Source organism: Artemia franciscana, chromosome 20 (assembly GCF_032884065.1).
Source record: "Artemia franciscana chromosome 20, ASM3288406v1, whole genome shotgun sequence".
Taxonomy (NCBI): domain Eukaryota; kingdom Metazoa; phylum Arthropoda; class Branchiopoda; order Anostraca; family Artemiidae; genus Artemia; species Artemia franciscana.
In genome coordinates this window covers 9,363,118-9,384,389 of record NC_088882.1, presented here as the reverse complement: position 1 = coordinate 9,384,389, position 21,272 = coordinate 9,363,118, and the positions used below count along the sequence as shown (strand labels likewise).

Here is a 21,272-nt window from a genome sequence, read left to right as displayed (position 1 = left end):
AGGTTGGGAGCTTCACTTACCTTGGTAGTATTATTAGTGAAGATGGTGGGAGCAGTGAAGATGTTAATGCAGAATAGCTAAGGCTCCGGGTGTTTTTTCACAGTAAAAAAAAAGTTTGGAATAATAGAAAAATAAGTCTGCAAACCAAGATTAGAATATTAGAAGCTACAGTGATGACAGTGGTCAAATATGGCTCTGAAGCATGGGCGCTCAGAAAAGCAGATGAAAATTTACTAGATGTTTTCTAGAGAAATTGCCTACGAATTGTTCTGGGTACCCGGCTGACTGACCGTATTTCAAACAGTAGGTTGTACGAAAAATGTGGTTCAATCCCGCTTTCTAGGGCTATAATGAAAGAAAGGTTGAGATGGCTAGGCCACGCTCTGCGGATAAAGGATGACAGATTGCCGAAGATTGTCCTTTTTGGCCAACCGTCTGGGGCTAAACGGAAAGCAGGTCGTCCTTGTCTGGGTTGGGAGGATGTCATAAATAAAGATTTAAAGGAAATGAGAACTTCCTGGGAGGGTGTAAAGAGGGATGCTTGAGTAGATTAGGTTGGAGGAGGACCGTGCGTAGCTGTGTTGGCCTCAGGCGACATGGTGCTGCTGTGAGTTATTATTATTATTATTATTAGTAGTAGTAGTAGTAGTAGTAGTAGTAGTATATATGTATATATATATATATATATATATATATATATATATACATATATATATATATATATATATATATATATATATATATATATATATATATATATATATATATATATATATATATATACATATATATATATATATATACATATATATATATATATATATATATATATATATATATATATATATATATATATATATATATATATATATATATATATATATATATATATATATATATGTGACAAAAAAAGCACTTATCCTCAGCCGAAAGCTGATAAGTGTTTACACTATGTGATGCATATGATACGGTCAAGTACATGGAGAGAAAGAGGGATTCCAACACAGTAAGTTGAAACGGGGGAGAGGCTCCTAACTATTGAAAGTAACTAATCATTTTCTGAATAGTAGTTCTTGTGTTTCATATTTTCGAAAATTTGTGCACAATACAAAGAGCATAACTAACCGAAAAGTGAAAACAGGCAGCTACTTCTGAGAGCCGAAAGACTAAAAACCTACAAAAGAGCATCCTAAAATCAAACGAATTGTTAATAGAGCATACTGTGAACCTACCTGAGTCCAAGAAAAAAAAATGAAATAAATCAAACATATTACATTTGTAATTTCATTTTTATATAGTTTCTCAATTTGACCATAGTTAATCTTTTTTGGGTTGTTTAAAGACTTAGCAAACTCATATTTAGCGGCTAATTTTACTTTTTCCGGGAGGCTTAAGAACTTGTTTGAATTAAAAGTTAAAGAATCGTATCCAATATTCCAATAATAGTAATATTTAAGTAAAATTTGGATAATTATGTCTTGATTTTTGGTATTTATTTTTTCTCCAAAGGGGGGGAGAGGGATGTTTAGTCTTCATCTTTGAAATCATATGTTCTTTTAGTCTTCCCTTGAAGCAGAACTAGCACACAAGGGGTCGTGGAGGTGGTATTCCTCTTCTCTGAGATTGATTTAAAGGACTCACTCCTTGGTAAAGTGACGGAGTGTAATACACTTTTTAGGCTCTATCCTCCTGCACTAAACTCTCTTTGCTGCAAAATTTGGAGCTGTCCGAAAGACAAAAAAGAGAAGTGGGACGTCTTCCGAAATTGACTTAAAGGATCCTCTCCCTGAAAAACTACTGCCTTAAAAAACTATATTTTGAGTTTTGCCCTCGTGTATTAGGGGAATCTTCCCATCTTCCCAATGAGTTGATTTGCCAATATCTATGAATTGTTGATTAGTTGGTGCCAATAACGGATTTGCCATCGTCAATGCAAGGTTCAAGAATAAGATTGTTTGGCAGAAAAATCTCTTATTTCCTTTACTATTCCCTTTACTCGTGGCTGTAAATCCTTGGACTGCAGTCAATTACTTTCAGGGTATGTTAGGTATTTCAGGGTATGCATTATAGATTTCACACGGAAAAAAAAAGAGAAAAAAAAGTGTAAAAAGCGTTTGGATTTTTCGATTGTTATTAGCGAACATTTGTTCGCCAATAACGTTAATTCTGACGTCAAAACTCCAACTTTTGCCGTGTTGTTATTTTCGAAAAGAAGAAATAACAAATTTTTGAAAACTACGACGTTCCAACAAATTTTTCATTTGCAAGGACAGATTTTGAAAAAAAAATGAAATTCGAAAATTTTGATTATTTTAAGATCCAGATAAAATATGAGAATGAGGATTAGACCAAAAGATTGGACTTTTTTTTAAATAGGGGTGAAGAGTGAGAAGCAAAAAGTACCAGTTAAAGGTTTTTAAATTTTCTACAGCCTTGTTAACCCTTTTATCTTTGACTCCAATTTTCCAGTTCTGCATTCCAGCATATTTTTTCTCTTTCAGTTCAGTCGCTTAATGAACTACTTTTTCTTAATTCTATTAATTTTTTTTCTTTTTAGATTGGTCTCGTTTATCTAAGCGTGGCTCATCGCGGGAAAGACGTCGCCCTCAACCTATCGTGTTTCAGCCAGCTATCAAGGACCAGGATATATATGATCTCTATGCTGTTTGCAATCATCATGGCACCGACCTCCAGGTGAATATAACCCTCCCTTCTTCTCCTCTTCCCCCCGTGTTTTAAGATATCCATAAAGAGAAGCGTCGTTGAACATTCAAGTAAGCTGATCGATATTCTGCAGTACTACATACTAGAGAAGAATATCTTCAAACGAGGGTGGGGGGGGGGATATTGAAGGCTCATCTGTTAACAGTCCAAAGAAACCTCCTTTAAAAACGGAGAAATATAGCAATACAATTTCTTTCTTATTTTGACTTCCTATCATCCCCATGGGAAACAGGCTTTAGTCCCCCCCCCCCCTTTACTGATGCCAACTTATAAAAAACAATAAAAAACTGAAAAATCAGTGAAGGGATTTTTTTCTGAGGACGTCTGTATTCCTGGGAGTATAGGGGCCAAATAATGGGGGGTATAGGACTCAATCAATGAGTACTTGTATTGATCCATACTTTGAAGTCATGCTATAAATTAGCAAAGGATGATGAACACTATTTATACAGTCAAATGAGGATGGTGCAGAAAGGGAATGACTTCAGACGAAAATTTCTTACAATTCATTGGAAAAATAGCTTCAAACGTTCAGGCGTTTGGGAGTGAAAGGGAATAACTTCAGACGAAAGGGAATGACTTCAGACGGGAATGGGAATGACTTCAGAAAAAGTATGAATTCAGACAAAAGGGAATGACCAAACGGGAATGGGAATGACTCCGAAATATATGACTTCAGAGAGGAAATAAGTTCAGACTAAATGACTTCAGACGAAAGGGAACGAGTTCAAATGGGAATGGGAATGACTCTGAAAGGGAATGACTTCAGACGAAAAATCCTTACAATCCATTGGAAAAATTGCTTCGAACATTCAGGCGAAAGCACCATGAAATCCCCACGCAAACATTTCTTCAAGACTTTCAAGACGAAGCTCCTTTAGTTCTTTGCAAAAATCCTTCAAACCTTCATAGCGGAACTCCTTCAGGCAAAATTTTTTTTAGCCATTCTGACGAAAATGTCTTCAAACTCTCTCCAAAAATGTTCCTTCAAAGCTTCAGGCCAAAATTTCTTCAAATATTCAGAATGAAACTCCTTCAAATCATACAGCTAAAATTCTCGTGATCAATCAGGATGAAAATCCTTCAAACTCAAAGAAAGTCCTTCCAAGCTTCAGGCCAAAACTTCTTCCATCCTTTGCGGTGAAATTCTACCAAAAACTTTGCGAAAATTCCTTCAAGTCTTTAGGCTAATTTTCTTGCAGCTATTCAGACTGAAATTCCTTCAGACTCCCTGCAAAAACACTTTTGCAAAGCTTCAGGCAAAAATTTCTTGAAACTTTCAGAACGAATCTCCTTCAAACCTTATAGCCAAAATTGTGGCAATCCTCTAGATTGAAAATCCTTCGAACTCCCCGCAGAAAAAGAATCCTTCAAAGCTTTAGGCCAGAATTTTTTTCTTTCTTCGGAACAAAATTTCGTAAAAATTCCTTCTGAACTTAAGGTCGAAATCCTTGCAGTCATCCAGACTGTCTTTTCCTCAAACTACCTCCAAAAATATTCTTTCAAAGCTTCAGGCTAAAATTTCTTGGAATCTTCAGAATTAAACTACTTCAAACCTCAAAGCTAAAATTCTTGAAGTAATCTTAGGCTGAAGATCCTTCAAACCCCGGGCACAGAAATAATCCTTCAGAGCTTTAGGCCAAAGCTTCTTCCATCCTTCAGGACGAAATTCTCACAAAAGCCTTTTAAAAAATTATTTCAAACCTTTAGGCTAAAATTCTTGCAGCCATTCAGACTGAAATTCCATCAAACTCCCTGCAAAGATATTTTTTCTAAGCTTCAGGTGAAAATTTCTTGGAACCTTGAGAGCGAAACTCCTTCAAAACTTAAAGGCAAAATTCTTGCAGTCTTCTAGGCCTAAAATCCTTCAAACTCCGTGAAAAAGAATAATCCCTCACAGCTTTAGGCCAAAAATTCTTTTATTCTTTGGGACGAAATTCTCTCCAAAAATTTCGAAAATTCCTTTAAACCTTTAGGCCAAAATTGTTGAATTCAGACTGACTTTCCTTCAAACTCCCTGCAAAATAATTCCCCCAAAGATTCAGGTCAAAATTTCTTGAAATCGTTAGAACGAAACTCCGTCAAACTTTTCAGCCGAAATTCTTGCAATCCTTAAAGCTGAAAATCCTTCAAACTCCTTGCAAAAAAAGAATTCTTCAGAGCTTCAGGCCAAAGCTTCTTTCATCCTTCGGGACAAAAATCTCTCAAAAACCTTGCGAAAATTACTCCAAACCTTTGGGCCGAAATTCTTGCAGCCACTCAGACTGAAATTCCCTCAAGTTCTTCAAAATTATTCCTCCCAAGATTCAGGCCAAAATTTCTTGAAACTTTTAGAACGAAACTCCTTTCAACCTTATAGCCAAATTCGTGCAATCCTTCAGACTGAAAATCCTTCAAACTTCCCGCAAAAAAAAAGAATCCTTCAAAGCTTCAGGCCAAAATATCTTCTATCTTTCTGGACAAAATTTTCATCAAAAAAGAGAGAATGAAAAGACAAGACAAGCAATGTAGGCAAAATTTACTGGCAAAGTTAAATAAAAGTGTTTTAAGTCGCATCAGGAATTCTTCTCATGGCGAAACCATTCAAAAAAAAAATAAAACAGGAAAGGAAAAACTAACGATTATGTACCATGTACAACTTCCAACAACCTCGACCATCCATGTGGAGTCATATTTACCATCTTCTGTCAGAGCTTGGCCTTGCGGTACGATTATAAATTTGCTTGTGAAAGTTCATGCCGAGGCCACGTCTACTTCTCACTAAAATTGTCTGAAGCATTAGCTACTTTTGAAAAAAACTATGAATGTCACAGCTGTGGACGAAGTCTCAGATTATATTTCTTATTTATATGGTGTATTGTATTAAGTAAAACGGTTCAAAATAGGGATGAAACCTTTTAATTGACAGTGAACAGATATAAAATTATTTAACTGGATTTTTCGAACACATATACAGTGTTCATCATCAGCAGTAAAACTCAGTTATTTTGAACTGTTTTACTTTCGTCATGGAAAGGCAGTGGGGTCTTCGAAGTTATCTACGGTGTATTGTATTATTATTGTATTGTCTTGTATGTCCTGTTTCTGTCTTGTAAATTGTGTCATATGGTGTTTTGATCTTTATATAAATTAATTGTAATTAATTGTAAATTGTTAATTGTAATTAATTGATAAATTAATTGTAACCGAAAAGATACAATGTGAATTGAACGACCACCCTGAAAAATAAAAAGTTGTCCGAGGGAGTTGTGAATAAACCAAACAGGTCACATTTCTCCTTCAGCACCTTGAACCTTACAAATAGATGATCATATTAACAGATTATAATAATATTCCGAGAATTTAATCCTCTCCCTTTCCCCCACCCAAAAAAAATTTACAAAAAGAAAGATAGAATTGAAAAGCGTTAAAAAATAAGAATCTTTTATTTAAGGGTGGCCATTATACAGCCAGTTGTCGCAACCCAGTCAACGGGGAATGGTATTCATTTGATGACACCCACGTTACCCAAGTTCATGAGAAAGATTTGATTACATCTTCAGCTTATCTTCTTTTCTACCAAAGACGAACGTTGGCTTCAAATACTCCTAATTATAGCCATTGGTCCTTGAAGCTACCAGAATTGAGAAGACCTCTATCCAGAAGGTCATCAGTGTAAGTATAAAATATTGAATGAAAGCAGAATTTAGTGCTTGTTCTAATTAAATAATTTGTTAGGCTACACAGCCTTTCCATTTATAAATAAAATAAAATGAAAACATATATAAATAAGGGGTAAAAGTTTGAATGAAAGTACCAAGGACAGTATGAATGAATTCTGATTTTAATTGGTTATGCTAAATAGGAAATCACACAACTGCATAGTATCTTAAGGGGAAGTTGGAATCCAATGCAGGAATCGTTTAATGCAGTTTTAGGTGGTAGAAGTAAAAAAAAAATGTGAAAAACAGTGCAAGGAGGAATAGATTTTTCTTTGAGGGTGTTTTTTTCTTTGGGAATGAACAGGTTACAATTGTTGAAATTTTGAGAGACAAAAAGCGATGTCATACTTAAATAATTAGTTTTGATTATTTATTTTCATCGTACAACATAGCAGCATTAACAGAAATGTGCTACTGCCCTAAAGACTTTGTTATTTTAAAACAATAAAGCTTCGTGTTCCCTATGAGGCATGTGATTTTGCGACAAATTTTTACCTTCAATTCCCATTGTAGGGACATGATACTTGTATCATTGGATTTTTAATTTCAAATCTCTCGATTAATTGGCGAGAATTGTGGTATTTCTTAGACTTTTTCACAGAAAAGAACCTGAATTTGCTTAGAAAATGGAGAATTTTCTTGCATTCGTATGTTTTTTGTATCTTTTCAAAGTATTTTCCTGTCTTAAAAAAAAGAAACAAATTTAAAAATTTAATTCGAGAAATGGATGAGGCCAAATTTCAGCTATCGGATGATTGTGAAGTTGTCATTTCACGTTTAAGTTGTCGTTTCATGTTTAATTGTCGTGAAATTGTCGTTTAACGTTTAAACCGTAGGACTTCAGAAAAAGGAGATAATGAAAGGTTGCGATAGAAATATAAACCTCTTGACCGTCCACATAAGGCTATTTCACTATCAAAAGCGTCACCCTTTATTTGTATATTTTCATTTTATTTGCGTATTCTATTTTAGCTGTACGCTTCTGTTGGGGTGAACGCTTATAATTTTTTTTTTTTTTTTTTTTTTTTTTTTTTTTTTTTTTTTTTTTTTTTTTTTTTTTTTTTTTGTGTGTGTGTGTAAAGTTGGTCACGTTGTCAGTGTTATTAGGACAAGGTGGAGAAAACAAAGAAGTGATAGAAAAGATAATCTGAATCATTACTCTTCATAATTTTATCGCTCATATAATTTTAGCCTACTAAGCTGAAGTTTGTGACTAATGGCTTAATTATTTTTTGTTAGTTAACTTTTAGTCCAGCCATTTTTGTTGGCTGCTCTTAAATATGAAATTCTAGTCTCGGTAACGAAATAACTGCTATTTTTAATTTAAAAAAGGGTAAATTAGGGGCATTTAAATTATTTTTCTCCAAAAATTCTGATATTTACCTAAAATAGGTAAATTATGCCGGTAGTTACACGGTTATTTACACCGCTTCTGACCAAGGACAAGTTGGAAAACATGAAAGAAGTTCATAAAAACGTGCTTTTCAATTCGTACCCCCTGATGCTTCATAATCTTAACACTCATAATTTCAGTCAAGTCAGTTCAATTTTTCGACTAAAAAGACTGTCAGTTTCTCATCAAGCTGTTTTTGTTGGATTTTTAAAATGTCGACTGATAGTTTCAGCAGCTATAATTATTGCTACTCTTAATAGACAAAAGACTGAGTTACAGGGCGGATAAACCTGCTGAAACCTTTGCCTTTGTTTTAGGAAATGTTTTCTGTTTTAAAGGATAAAGATCCTCCAGAGCTCGAATTCAACGTTCGGATCGATCCTCGAATTGACATTTCAATTGCTGATCCTCGATCGCCATTTCAATCCTCGGTTTGATCCTCGAATTGACATTTCAATTGTTTTTTTTTTAAGGGACAAGTAGCAATCCCTTGCCCCACCTTACCGCCGTGGTGGGCAATCCCTGTATCCCGAATTACCAACTAGAGCGTCGATCCTGTTTCACAGTATAAATATATAGGCTACTAGTAGCGAAATCTTTTTCCAAACATGACACATTTCATAGCGCGTAATTAGGCTCTAAGTATATACGTCAGAGTCATAGTTTCTGTCGCTACTTTGTTTTCCATCGGAAGCATTTGTCATTGCGCATGCGCGAAGGCAGGATAATGAATCTTGTGTGGTTTTATATCTGTGTAAAAAATGTTCAATGAAGAGTGTAGGATTTTTCGCTACTGTATATTACTTTACTGTGATCCTGTTCGCTTCAACAGGGTTTTTTTTAAATAGTTTAGCAATATTTAGGTTTAAAGAGACATGGACCTAATGATGCTGAAATAAATATTTTGAAACTATTCATCAAAATTTAAAGTTTTTAGTAAGGATTTGTAACTGTTTTAATTCTCTCGAGATTTTAGTAAGTATATCTCGTAGACTAGGATATAGACTATAGACAGAATATTCTATGGGCTACTAGTTTGATTTTAGTGAATTTAAAAAGCTTGAGTTAAAACAGAAATAAAGGTATTCGATATTCGAATGGCTTTGTGGCAAACACTTATATTATTTGTCACCGAAGAATCGTAATTCTTTAAGTTAAGGTCCAATTCAAAAAACTTTTAAAAAGTTAAAATTCTATTACAGTAATGGATTATATATACTGAAATTTCCTTTTATTTGATGGAAAAGTTTGGTTTTAAAATCGGAGCGATTTCCTTTAGAGACATTTCCTTTCGCCAGAAAATAGTGCCAAAAACCGGTTGAATAGGGTTATTTATTTGTGGGTATTAATAAGCAACGGACGGGGCTTCAATGCCAAGGAACTGATTAGTACTTAATTGGGAAAATTGTAGTAATTTTTTTTGTTTGATGTGTATTTTTTCTTTCACAAAAAAAATTCAAGAATATTAAATACCAACATTATTGTTTAGTACAAAAAAAATTTGTTTGTTTATCCTTGTGTTTTGTTTGATTTGTGCTTTTGGGTTTTTTTTTGTACAAAAATTTTTATTGGAAAGAAAATTACTTAGAGTTTGATTGCGAAAATGATTTTTTTTTTTTTTTTATGTTTGCTGTATTCTCCCGTTCTTACGCTGGAAAAAAATCCCGCCATTCCTTTCAACAGAGATTTAAAACAGTTCCTAAATTATTTAGTATCTGGCTGGGGAAATTTATCTCTAGTTTTTTTTTTGTATCCTCACGTTTTGTTTGATGCATATTTTTATTGCCAAAGGATTGTTTCGCTATATCCTTATGCCCTAAAAGAATATTTAGTATTCTTCTAAAAGAATATAAATTTGCTTAGCATTCTAAGTGTATGATGGCTAAAATGGGTTTTGCGAGAATAATAGCGAGATAATAATAGCGAGAATAAGCCTATGAAATTACAAAATCAACTGGTCAATTAGCTGTTTTTGTACTAAAATCTAAAAAAATGACTAATAAATTTATATTTAAATATTTGATTTATTATTTAGATTTTTTGGTATAATAAGAACTGAAATTGAATAACTTCGGTTCTGGGTGGCTGCTTCCTTCAAATGTTTTCGGCGAGAAGATTAAAAAAAGTTTTTGATTAAAAAATAATCTAAGAAAAATAGTGAAAAAATTAAATTACGTCATTTTTGCTTAATGTAGCAAATGTTGCGGAATTTCTTACATTTTTTATTGCGAAAATAATTATTTGAACCGTTGTATTTATCTTGATTTTCATCAATATTATTATAGATCAAGAGGGAGCAAGTCCTCCACTGATTCTTGCACAAGCCGGCGAAACTCAATATCGAATAAGAAGATACTTGCATCTCAAGAGCATCTGGCCGACATTAACGGAGACTGGGTAAGCAGATAAACTCATCCTCTTTGATTAGGAGGAGTAAAGAGGGAACCAAAACCTTTCTGTTTCATATTTTTCCAAATTTGTTCCTACGTCTGGCATTCCTGTTATTTCATACTAGTGGCGCGCGATGATAACACTAACGGTGCACGATGATAAAGGATGTTGATAGTTTTTAGTATGATATTTGAGATGTGAGAGCATGAGTTAAAGAGTCTTTTTGGAGGGGGAGGGAAGTAGTGAATGGGGTCAGATACAGAAAAGGTGTTTGTGGTCTTTATGCTATTAGGTAACAAATAACGCAAATTTTCCCCAATTTTCCCATTTAGTACAATTTTCTCCATTTAGAGGGAAAGGCTTGGAATGCCCTCCTCAACAAGATACTTAACGAGACCTATGCTCGTTCGTATGTTCATACGGCCAACAGAAATGCCCGTTCATATGGCCTCCTCAACAAGACATATGCCCGTTCTTATGTTCATACGGCTAAGAGAAATGGCCGTTCATACGGCCTCCTCAACAAGACATATGCCCGTTCATATGTTCATACGGCCAAAAGAAGTGCCTGTTCATACGGCCTCCTCAACAAGACATATGCCCGTTCATATGTTCATACGGCCAAAAGAAATGCCCGTTCATACGGCCTCCTCAACAAGACATATGCCCGTTCATATGTTCATACGGCCAAAAGAAATGCCTGTTCGTACGGCCTGCTCAACGAGACATATGCCCGTTCATACGACCAAAAGAAATACTTATTCATATGGCCTCCTCAACAAGACATATGCCCGTTCATATGTTCATACGGCCAAAAGAAATGCCCGTTCATTCGGCCTCCTCAGCAAGACATATGCCCGTTCATATGTTCATATGGCCAAAAGAAACTGGATGAAAGCACAATAATCTCATAAGCCCTTGAGGCATCAAACAGCTGAAGGCGTGGCCTTTCTTCGAAGGTTTAGTTGTCATTGGGAACACACACATTGTCAATGTTTGAATTTCTACCGGACGAAAAAAATTAATTTTGCTTCTTTTTTTCCGGTTCAAAGTGGCAATCCTGAAAAAAATATTGTAGCCCCTTAAAAACTTCATACTTTTGAAACAACTAGAAGAAAACTCTTAAGATATTGTAGTTTTAGAAGGTGACTAGAAATAAGACGGTTCCTGGTGAGGGGAAATGTTTGTTTACATGTATTTGGCGCTTAAAGAGAAATTTTTTATTTTGTTCTCATATTTTGCTTTCCCGTTGAAAAACTTTCTGGATCGGAATTAAACAATTGGAATTAAATAATGAAAAGTGAAATTAAGTTTAGTTGCATATTATTTTGTTTTTATTAAAAATATAGCTTCTGGCTTATTTAAGGCAATAAAAGTTACTTCATTTTCCAAACTAGTTCTTCATAAATAAAATACCTTTAAGTCAGGGAGACATGTTTCTCTATGGGCATGTAAATCCACCCCCTCTGTGTATACATCCTCGTTTTTCAGTTATCTTTGCGTTTTCGTCCAGTTTGTTTCGACCCTATGAATATATGAACGGGCGACTAAGTTTCTTACTGGGGGAGGGCATTCCAAGCCTGTACTGTATACAAAAATATACGTTGTTTGTTTAATAGCATAAAAGACCGCAAATTACTTTTCCATATTTGACCCCCTCCCTACCTTCCCTCTCACGATAAAACTTTGCTCCTTGAAATCTGAGGGGAAAACACAGGGAGCATCGGGTGGTTTGCCCTAACCACGCATTGCACCCCAGGCTGAAGGCTGTACCTGCGCAACACAGACCTTTGGTCAGAATGCAAAGAAGTTTTTTTTTATTTATAATTGTAAGTAACAGAGCTCGCCAAATGCTATCCAGTCGTTGCACCAGCAACTGTTTAAAATATTAAAAAAATAATATTTTAAAAAGTAAGTAAATCTCAATATTTTATTAGATATATTTTGCGCACGAAGTAAGTCCTCGTCCACATCAGTCCAAGTGTAATTTTAAAGTTATTAAACATCTACAAATTTTCTTAAAAAACCAAACTATGTTTACAATACTTATAATGATTTTTTGTAATGATTTTTTAGTAATGTAACTGGGAGTACCGTATTCAGGGGAGGGGATTACCCCGTCTTAGCTCTCTCCCCCCCCACCACAAATATGTTTCCAATTCGCAAACTGGTCGTAAAAATACAAGTAAGAAAAAATATTATTTAAGAATGGTATACAAAGTCCACGAAGGGTTTAACTCTCTTTCTTCATTCTTTTGGTATTCTCCCCCCCCCCCTTCGGAAAAGAATATCGTACATTTGGTCTTTGTTGTCAATAATTGGTGATATAAATACAAATTGGAAATAAATGTAATTAATTCGTCAAGAAAATACAAATCTCTTCACCTCTAAGACGAATGCATGCGAATTCCATGGGAACCTGGTGAGAGGGTCAAATAAGTGTTTAATACCTCGCATTTGGAATTAAAATGGAATAGTTGTGACCATCAAGTCATGGGTAATTGTAGAAAAGGCCAAGACTGATAGTCCAGTGGAGTAAGAAGCAAACCTGGCATTAATGCCCCCCCCCCCCCCTTATTATGATTGTATAATAAGGAAGAAGTGTAGCATTTGTAAATCTTGGGGAACGCCACCATTTTCGGGCAAAAAAAAACTTGGTTTCTTAACCTCAACCCCCTCCCCCTAAAAATACTCTTATCATGGCACTTGGTGGGGGGGTCTTCTGGTTCGTTATTTCACCCAAATATATATATTTGTACGATTTTCCTTGTATTTATTAACATTTACCTGTTTCTTTTTTTTTACAAATACGTGGCTTTCGTTTGGGATCTTTGATATTTCATTGCACCGTTAGTATCCTATTCAGTCTGATACATGGATGTTGGCTTCAAATATTGTGCATCACTTTTTGAGACAGTACTGCCCTTTGAACCCTGAAGAATTTCCTTTTTTCCAACTGAGTGAACTTCTCAGCAAAATCCAAAGATAATTAACTTCTCGACAAATTCTGCAGGGCAATTTCACAAGTGAAACTAATTGAATGCTGGACCATGTATTTCACAATTTCGTATATATAATCCGCTTTTTAGATGTTCACTGAATGAGAACTAAAACTGAACTGAATATATCGTTTCCTGTTTTCCACTCATCCTGATGTATATAGAATGGTTTTATTTAATAATGTATATATACGTTTTCGTTGCGGCAAAGAAGCCTGTGATATTAGCATTCCTCAGGATTTTCGTAATATATATTCAGCCTAACACACTAGTATGAAGTTACGGATAACTGCCGCTGAAATAGTAATTTCAGTAATTTGAATATATTACTAGTCATTATTTTTAACAGTAAAAGAAAAGCCTCCCTTTCAAAAAAAGGGAGGCAAATGCTTTCTTATGGCATTAATGACTGAATTATATGAATGACAGTAAAGGTGTCCGAAATCGGGTAGGAGAAGGTACATACGGATGATTTTTTCGAGAAAGGGATGGTTAGGGGTATTGCTACATGGGGGTTTTCTAGGGCTTAGGTCTGGAGCCCCCCCCCCCCCCCGTATACGTTTCTGAGGAGGAGATAATATTTTCGCCCAAAGCCGAGCTTGAAGGACTCTCACAGGAAAATTTATCCTTATTAAATTGCACCTTACTCTCCCACTCTATCCTCCCCGAAGGAGGGATAAGCAAACCTAGAAATAGCTGGAAAGTGAAGTAGGACGGGATAGGGTTTTATTCTAAGTTTGGCTCGAAGGACTCCTTCAGGAAAACGTTGACTTAAAAGTTTGTTGGCGTATCAGCTCCTTTTCCTTCTATCCCGAAAGGATAATTTGATTTCCCCATGCAAATTCGACTCAGTATTTCATTAATAAAATAGATTTAGATCTCTAATATATCTCAAATAGATAAATAGATTTTTTTAGAATAGAAAAAATGAAAGAATAATACAGAATCGAATAAAAATAGAATAGATAAATCAAATAGATAAAATAGATAAATAAATCTCTTTTAATTTTTCTCTTTTTTCAGGGCACGCCAGAACTTCCAAGAAGAGTTTTTGCTTAATTCCTGACATATCTTCCGTTTTATTTGGCTGATACAAGTGATAAGTTGCGTTTATGGTTAAATTGTATAAACTTATGACAGTATAATTTCTATAAAAACAAAAGTCTTTGTTCTACGATCATAGTTGGCTTAAAGAAGTTATTTTCGTTTTCGAATTAGCTTAGGTAGTTGAAACTTCAACTTCAGGAATTATCATGTAGAAAATATTATCGGAACAAATGAACTTGTTAATGCTGAATGGTAAATTTTTCAGGAAAGATCGAGTATTTCGGTTTACAGTTTTGATTTAGTAGATTTCTTTTTTTTTTTCTTTTTTTTTTCATGGAGCAATACTTTGCTCCTAGCCGAGTAGACTGGTGCGCTGGATTTAGGATCCTCTGTCCGAGAGGGTGAGGGTTCGAATCCTAGTGTATTCAAACATTTAGTTGGGACGGGGGTCAGTGGCGTGATTCTGTAAGCTCAGCCAGAGTCAACCCAGCTCTAAATGGGTACCTGGAGAAATCTGGGCAAGGTAAACAGGAAGGGTGTGCGAAAACACAGGATGGTTGTTCCCCAACCCCCCATTGCCTTTCCTGGCTGAAGGGCCAAGAGTGGAGATCAGCGCCATTGGTAGGGATTAAAGTCCCTTTTTTTAGGCCTTAAATTTCAGTTTATTTCGACGTTTGATAAGGGGCTAGTATCCGTAGTTTTTGCACTAAGTTTACGCCACTGGTAGTATTGATAAAAATGACATTATATTTAAAAGTTGTGTATAATTCTTGATTGGAGGCATACAGGGCGGATTTTGCTTATCCTCAAGCCAGAGCCTACAGTGTGAAAGCTAAAGTGGAGTTTTGTAATCAATGTCAGATAGGCTTTCTGAAGTCGTTCAGCCAAGCTTTAATTTCTTGGAGCCATGTTTCTGCTATTGGAAAGCTTTGTTTTAGCAGACAAGCTAGCAGGTAACGAAAATGCAGCTTTTCCCAAAAAATGAATTTTTGTTTATTACCTAAGGCACTAGATGCGTGATAAAATGAGCCCTTACACAGCTTTCCATGAAGTTCCAGTGCCCCGCTAGCTGTGGAAAAAAGCAGAAAAAAGATACTTCCCACGCAGATTTTGCTAGGCTGCACCAACTTTCCTTGTTTTTCAAGCCAATGGATTTTTATCGTTCAAGCCAAGGGACTGTAAGTTAGCAGGAAGTAGTAAAGAACGAACTACGTTATCACCCCAGACATTTTTTAAAGTATACCATCATCTTGTATTTGAAAATATATTTTTTTTGTAAAAAACTAATTTTATTTCAAATATATTTTTTTTTGTGGATTGTAAAGGCGACTATATGTATCAATTTTCTTTAAAATGAGCCACTAAACAGCTTTCTATGATGTTCTAGTGCCCAGCTAGCTCCGGAGAAGAAATATACTGAACAGCTTAAGAGATCCAGCCGAAACTCTAAGGGCATATTGAAAGGGTTTAAAGTTTTATACCCGATAACTTTCAATTTTTATTGGGCGATCAAGTAAGCCTAAGTTTCTATTAGGAGGGAGCCAAGGGAAGTATATCAGGAATAAAAAATTTCGGAAGAAAAATGTTTTAATGTTAAATTATTAGGGTGAAATATTCTATTCTCGTTTTCACTGATTAACATTAAGACCGAACTTCACCCGGTGAAAAGAGAGACACTTTTTAAGAACTCTAATTTTTCTTTAGTTTACTCCATAAACCTTTTTGCACATTTCTGCCGATGAACTATTCTATACTCTTGAAAATTAAATTAAATTGTAATGTGCTTATTCAGTGCTAACTCTCATCTTGAGCAAAATTTATTATAACCATTCCATTAATTTTTTACGTCATTAACTCGGAAGATCTTGGGAAACTTTGACTTGGGAAAATTCAACTTTTGTTTGAGTCAAACTCGTCATCTTTACATATTAGGACTAATACGCTTTTCAATGTGATAAGCAGATTTGTAAATAATAAAAAGTGAAAAAGATTGATGAGAAAAGCACATGAAGGTGACGTCATTCATTAAAAAATATTTTTCCAAATTAAGGCTCTGAACGAATTCCCCAAATTCTTGACCCGCCTAGATCGACTTTTTCGCAACAGAAAATAAACACAAGAAAACAAGAATAGTAATGATATGAACACTCCTCATGTTATACCTATTAAAAACCATCAGGTTGAAAGTTAGTATAATTCATTATAATCAAACTTCAGGTTGGCGGTTGATTTCAGTCAGCTAATTTCTACCAGAACAATTTATGGAAAATTTTCAAAGATATTTTTAAACTTATGGCTGCTATAGGTCATGAACCGATTTTTACTAGGTTGCAGCGGGCGCTACAACCAAGGCACATAATGCGTTTTGGAAAAGGGGGACGAATTTCACCAGAGTTTTGACCTATCTAGTTTAATTTTTTTGTATTCTTGAAAATTGTTTTATGCCAATTTTCAGGGGAAATGATCGGACCGGGGAAAATTGTATACATATATAAAAATATATACACACCATAATTATGTGCCACTATTTCTCGTTTAGTAAAATAAATCTGCTTTTAAATATGAGGCCATGAAGATATCTCAATTGGAATTTCAAGCCAAGAAAACTTCATTCAGGAATTAAACATTGTTTTATCGATTCATAACATCTTTTTTTAAGAACAAAACAAAACAGTTTTAATAAATTACCTAAAAATACCCCTATTTAAACAAACAAGCAATTAAAACAGAATATACTACGTTAAGATTCCTTATATTCAAGGTTGTAATCAGATGTAAGGATGGTAACTGACCCCTCTCCCACGCCCATTTTTACCAAAAGTCAGCTGACCAAAATTTCGAGCGAGTCGGCCTTTCCAGCATAGCTAAACGGCCTTTGGGACACAAGATTCCCCACAGCTTATGAAAAAAGGGCTGTAAGTTATTCAGTTTGCCCATGGTTTACATGTATGATTTTCTGTTGGGATAAATACAGAGGTTTTGGGAGCGGGGTAGGTACTTCAGCAGGGGGGCTATTTTCCAAATGAACAATTTTCTATGGGGGTAAAGTTTCTGGGATGAACTGTATAGGGGTGAAAAGAGGTGACGATGAAACCAAAGCAAAGAAAAAATTGAAAGGTATCAAAACAAGTATCGTTAAAGATAAAATAACATTACGGAATTATAAAGTTGTATTATTCGGAAAAGTTGATAACTTATGAAAAACTCGGTATACTTTATGAGCAAATAAACATAGCATGTTCTTAGAAAAACCAAACAAAAAAAGACATTACAAATAATTGACAGCCCCTATAATATACCGTTTCAAAATTGAAAGATAAGAGCACAACTTTAAGAGTTTAGAACTAAAATAAGATTCTGGCCTCTGACATGAAAGCTGGAAAAAAAAAGATATGTTTTCATTTACAAAAGTTTTTATCAAAACTCCTGTTATTGGAGCTACGGCTACAGTTCGCAGAAATCTCTCAAAACTTACAGTTTATTAAAACAGACTGTTTGATTTTCTTAAAAATTAAACTTTTTCTCCAAATTTTGCCAATACTTCTAGTGTGGATGTGAAAAATGTGGGCATCTTCAACTTTAAGGAACTTGCCAAAATGGAAAAGACATCAGACAAAGTAGCAATTATTACTGTGCTCCCCCCCCCCGCCCCATGTCCATCCAAAAATTAAAAACACATTGTGGAAGGCTGTAAGACGAATCTTATATGGAAGTCTTAAGTTTGGAACAAGTTCTTTAAAACACTGTGTGCAAAAAGGTATAATATTTAACGAAAGCTAAGGGCCACGGTGGATGTTGTCTGTAAGAGTATCTCTACCCCACACTCCGCAACGGCAATATCTTTATAATTTTCCCCTAATTGCCTTTACTTTTAATATTAGTCACCAAATTGATTTGTTTATAGGTACACGTATCTCCTCTAAGCTCATTGGCCCAGTATTATACATTACCATTATTATTATAGTCATATTTAGGTATTATTGCTTTGATTAAGAACTACCTGGAAGACCAATAACAAGAAAGAAACACATATCACAAGGAAGGTAAGCTAAAAGTTTCGTAGATCAGAAGGCTGAGCTGTACATAAAAAAGAAAGTCAATTTGTGAAGGTCGAAGGCTGAGTCTCTGGAACAACGCAGGGCATCAGGTCAATCTGAAAAATACACAGCTTTCTTCTGTTAGTTTTGTGTTAATAGAAAATTGTCTGTATGAAACTGAGGAATGGAGAAGTTATAAAAATTAATAAGTTAAACTAAGTTATAAGCAGGCTTTTTCCAAAATAACAGGATATGCCAACTGTTATTTCTATGATGCCATAGAAATTTCCAGCATGATGTCACATCTTCCCCGAATATTCCTGAATTCTTGCCGTATTCTTGATTTTATCCTTCTTGATTATGACTTAAGCTTTAAATCTAATAAAAATATTCATAAAATGTTGCTGACATTATGAAAAGTAAAAAGATATGACGTCACAAGTATTCAACCTGTTAAGAAGTAGCTATCAAACCAGCAAAAAAGTGAGAACAGAAGGTAATTTGGGGGAAAGTGCAAAAAAATCTTTCTGTTGATTGGCCTGTATTAATCTTATGGGGATCAATCAACTAAAACAAAATAAAAATACTGAAAGATAAGTTGTCTTGTTTGTAATCAGTTTCGAATCGTTTAGTATCTTGATGTCAAACTCTGGCTAAGCTTACAGAGTCACGCCACTGACCCCCGTCCCAACTGAAGAATTGGGTACACTGGGATTCGAACCCTCGTCCTCTCAGACACGTATCCTTTACCTTTTACCTTAATCCTGTTCAAGGCGATTTTACTTCTAAGCTGCGACATGATGCTAAAGAAGCGGAACTGAAAAATGACTATTCAGGTCGGATGCACAAAAAGGCTGCCGTTTTGTCAAAAACTGAAAAGATGGGTGGAAGTAAACAGGTTGATCCGTTCGAAAAACTTCACAAAGAGATTGTGGTAATTGCCGAAAAGCTATCGATGTTTTATAGGTCACCAGCACTGAAGAAAAGCTTCAAACTACGAAGAGCAATAATGGATTCTATACGACATACAAATTCACTTATGGAAAAATTTAAAACTTACCAGAACCAAACTCTAAAGCGCAATTCAAAAGGAATCATATCCAGCTTTAGCTTTCAAATCGCAAAATTGAATTCAAGCATAGTAAATTTGGAAAAAGATTTGGAGAAGATGCAAAAAGTAGAATGTGCAGCAATAACAACTCGAGATAATTTGTTGCAATATGGTACGAAGCTGTGCTCAAGAAAAGAGCCTTCTGCTAATCTAAGAACTGACAATTCTACTGAGGAACCCGAGATTAACTGGCGCGAGCTGTGTTTAGTTTGGAATAGCCTGGTTCGAGAACATTATGGTTATGCTAGGTTACTTTAGCTTACGTTAGGTTAGGACAGGTTACGTTAGGTTAGATTATGATAGGTTACGTTAAGTAAGGTAACGTTTGGTTAGGTTAGGTTAAGCTAGGCTTAGTTAGGTTACGTTAGTTTACCTTAGTCTAGGTTAGACTACGTAGGTTACTTTAGGCTAGGATAAGTTATGTTGGGTTATGTTAGGCCAGTGCTTTTATACTTGTAGTCCTTCTCAGTGCTATTGTTGTTGGTTTCTTTGTGTATTTCAATGGTGCCTGTTTTGAAAGTTATAGTTTGACTTGTTTTGTTAGGATCTATTACGGTTCGACTTGTCTATGGTATTTTTGTTAGCGGTTACCTGTTCATTTCTGAAGTGTCTTGTTAGAAGTTTATGCTTGGATATTTTTGGTTATGTGGTTCTTTTTTGTCTATTTCAAAGATGCTTTGTTCGAAGGTTGTGATTTGATATGGTTAGTTATGCTGTTTAATGGTTTAACTAGTAAGTACTATTCTTGTCGTTGATCACTTTGTTATTTATATATTTACTAGCTGTTGGGGTGGCGCTTCGCGCCACCCCAACACCTAGTTGGTGGGGCGCTTCGCGCCCCCCCCCCCAAGCCCCCCCGCGCGCGTAAGTCGTTACGCGCCATATTAGTTACGCGCCATTGTAGTTGTGTCCCTGTGTCCCACCTGTGAATATAGATAGATTTATATATGTGTTTCAAACTACGTAAAAATTGCGAATATACAACATTCTTGGCTTTCCCATTGTCTGTGCATATACAAAGCCGTATGTACTAATAATGACGTCATATGCAAACGCTCTTTTTACAAACAAACAAACATGCATACACACAACTCGTTTTTATATATATAGATAGATAGATAGATACAATACAAATTAACTGCGTAAAACTTGCGAATATACAACATTCTTCGCTGTCCAATTGTCGCTGCATATAAATAGATTGTCAGGTTTACCGACCCTCGAACATGCAACGTACAATTGTCCATGGGAAAAACAATCAGTATTAAGATCTATACCACATTTTTCTAATGATTGACCTTGAGCTTTGTTAATGGTGATTGCAAATGTTAATCGAATTGGGAATTGCAATCTTTTAAATTGAAAAGGCAGATCCGTTGGAATCATGGGAATGCGAGGAATAAGAACAGCATCACCCTCAAAAGGCCCTGTCAAGATTGTGGCCTCTATTAGGTTTTCCATTGTTTTTTTTTACGGCAAGTCGCGTGCCATTGCAAAGCTTTGGTGGGTTGATATTTCTTAAAAGTATTATTGGTACGCCTATTTTTAGTTGTAGCACGTGTGGTGGAAACCCTGAAAGATCTATGGAATTTAAAAATTCAGATGGATAATTAACCGCTTCATTTGGTTCCAAAACTGTGTTGACTGACTTGTAAAGGACTGCCTGGTCTGAATCTTGGTCAAAACAATATTGTTGATTTCGTGGACGTCTATATTTTTGGGTGCGAGAATCGCTCTTCCACTTAGCCATTTATTATTTTTATAATTCTTTAGAATATTCGGAAATACTTTTTCAATCAATTCATTTTTGGACGTCACTAAATTACAGAAATCAGCAGGTAGTTGTATACGTCCTGAAATTGAGTCTAC

The 21,272-nt window shown here is 35.2% G+C and overlaps 1 protein-coding gene across 1 annotated transcript in view; it reads left to right on the top strand.

The window, feature by feature from the left end:
- Positions 1-19,661, top strand: part of LOC136039984 (ubiquitin carboxyl-terminal hydrolase 36-like) — a 22,046-nt gene extending 2,385 nt beyond the window's left edge. The window contains exons 2-5 of the mRNA XM_065724048.1: positions 2,558-2,694; positions 6,158-6,378; positions 10,104-10,215; positions 19,083-19,661. Coding sequence (XP_065580120.1) covers positions 2,558-2,694; positions 6,158-6,378; positions 10,104-10,215; positions 19,083-19,661 — 1,049 coding nt within the window. The remainder of the gene's footprint in view (positions 1-2,557; positions 2,695-6,157; positions 6,379-10,103; positions 10,216-19,082) is intronic.
- The last annotated feature ends 1,611 nt before the right edge of the window (positions 19,662-21,272 follow it).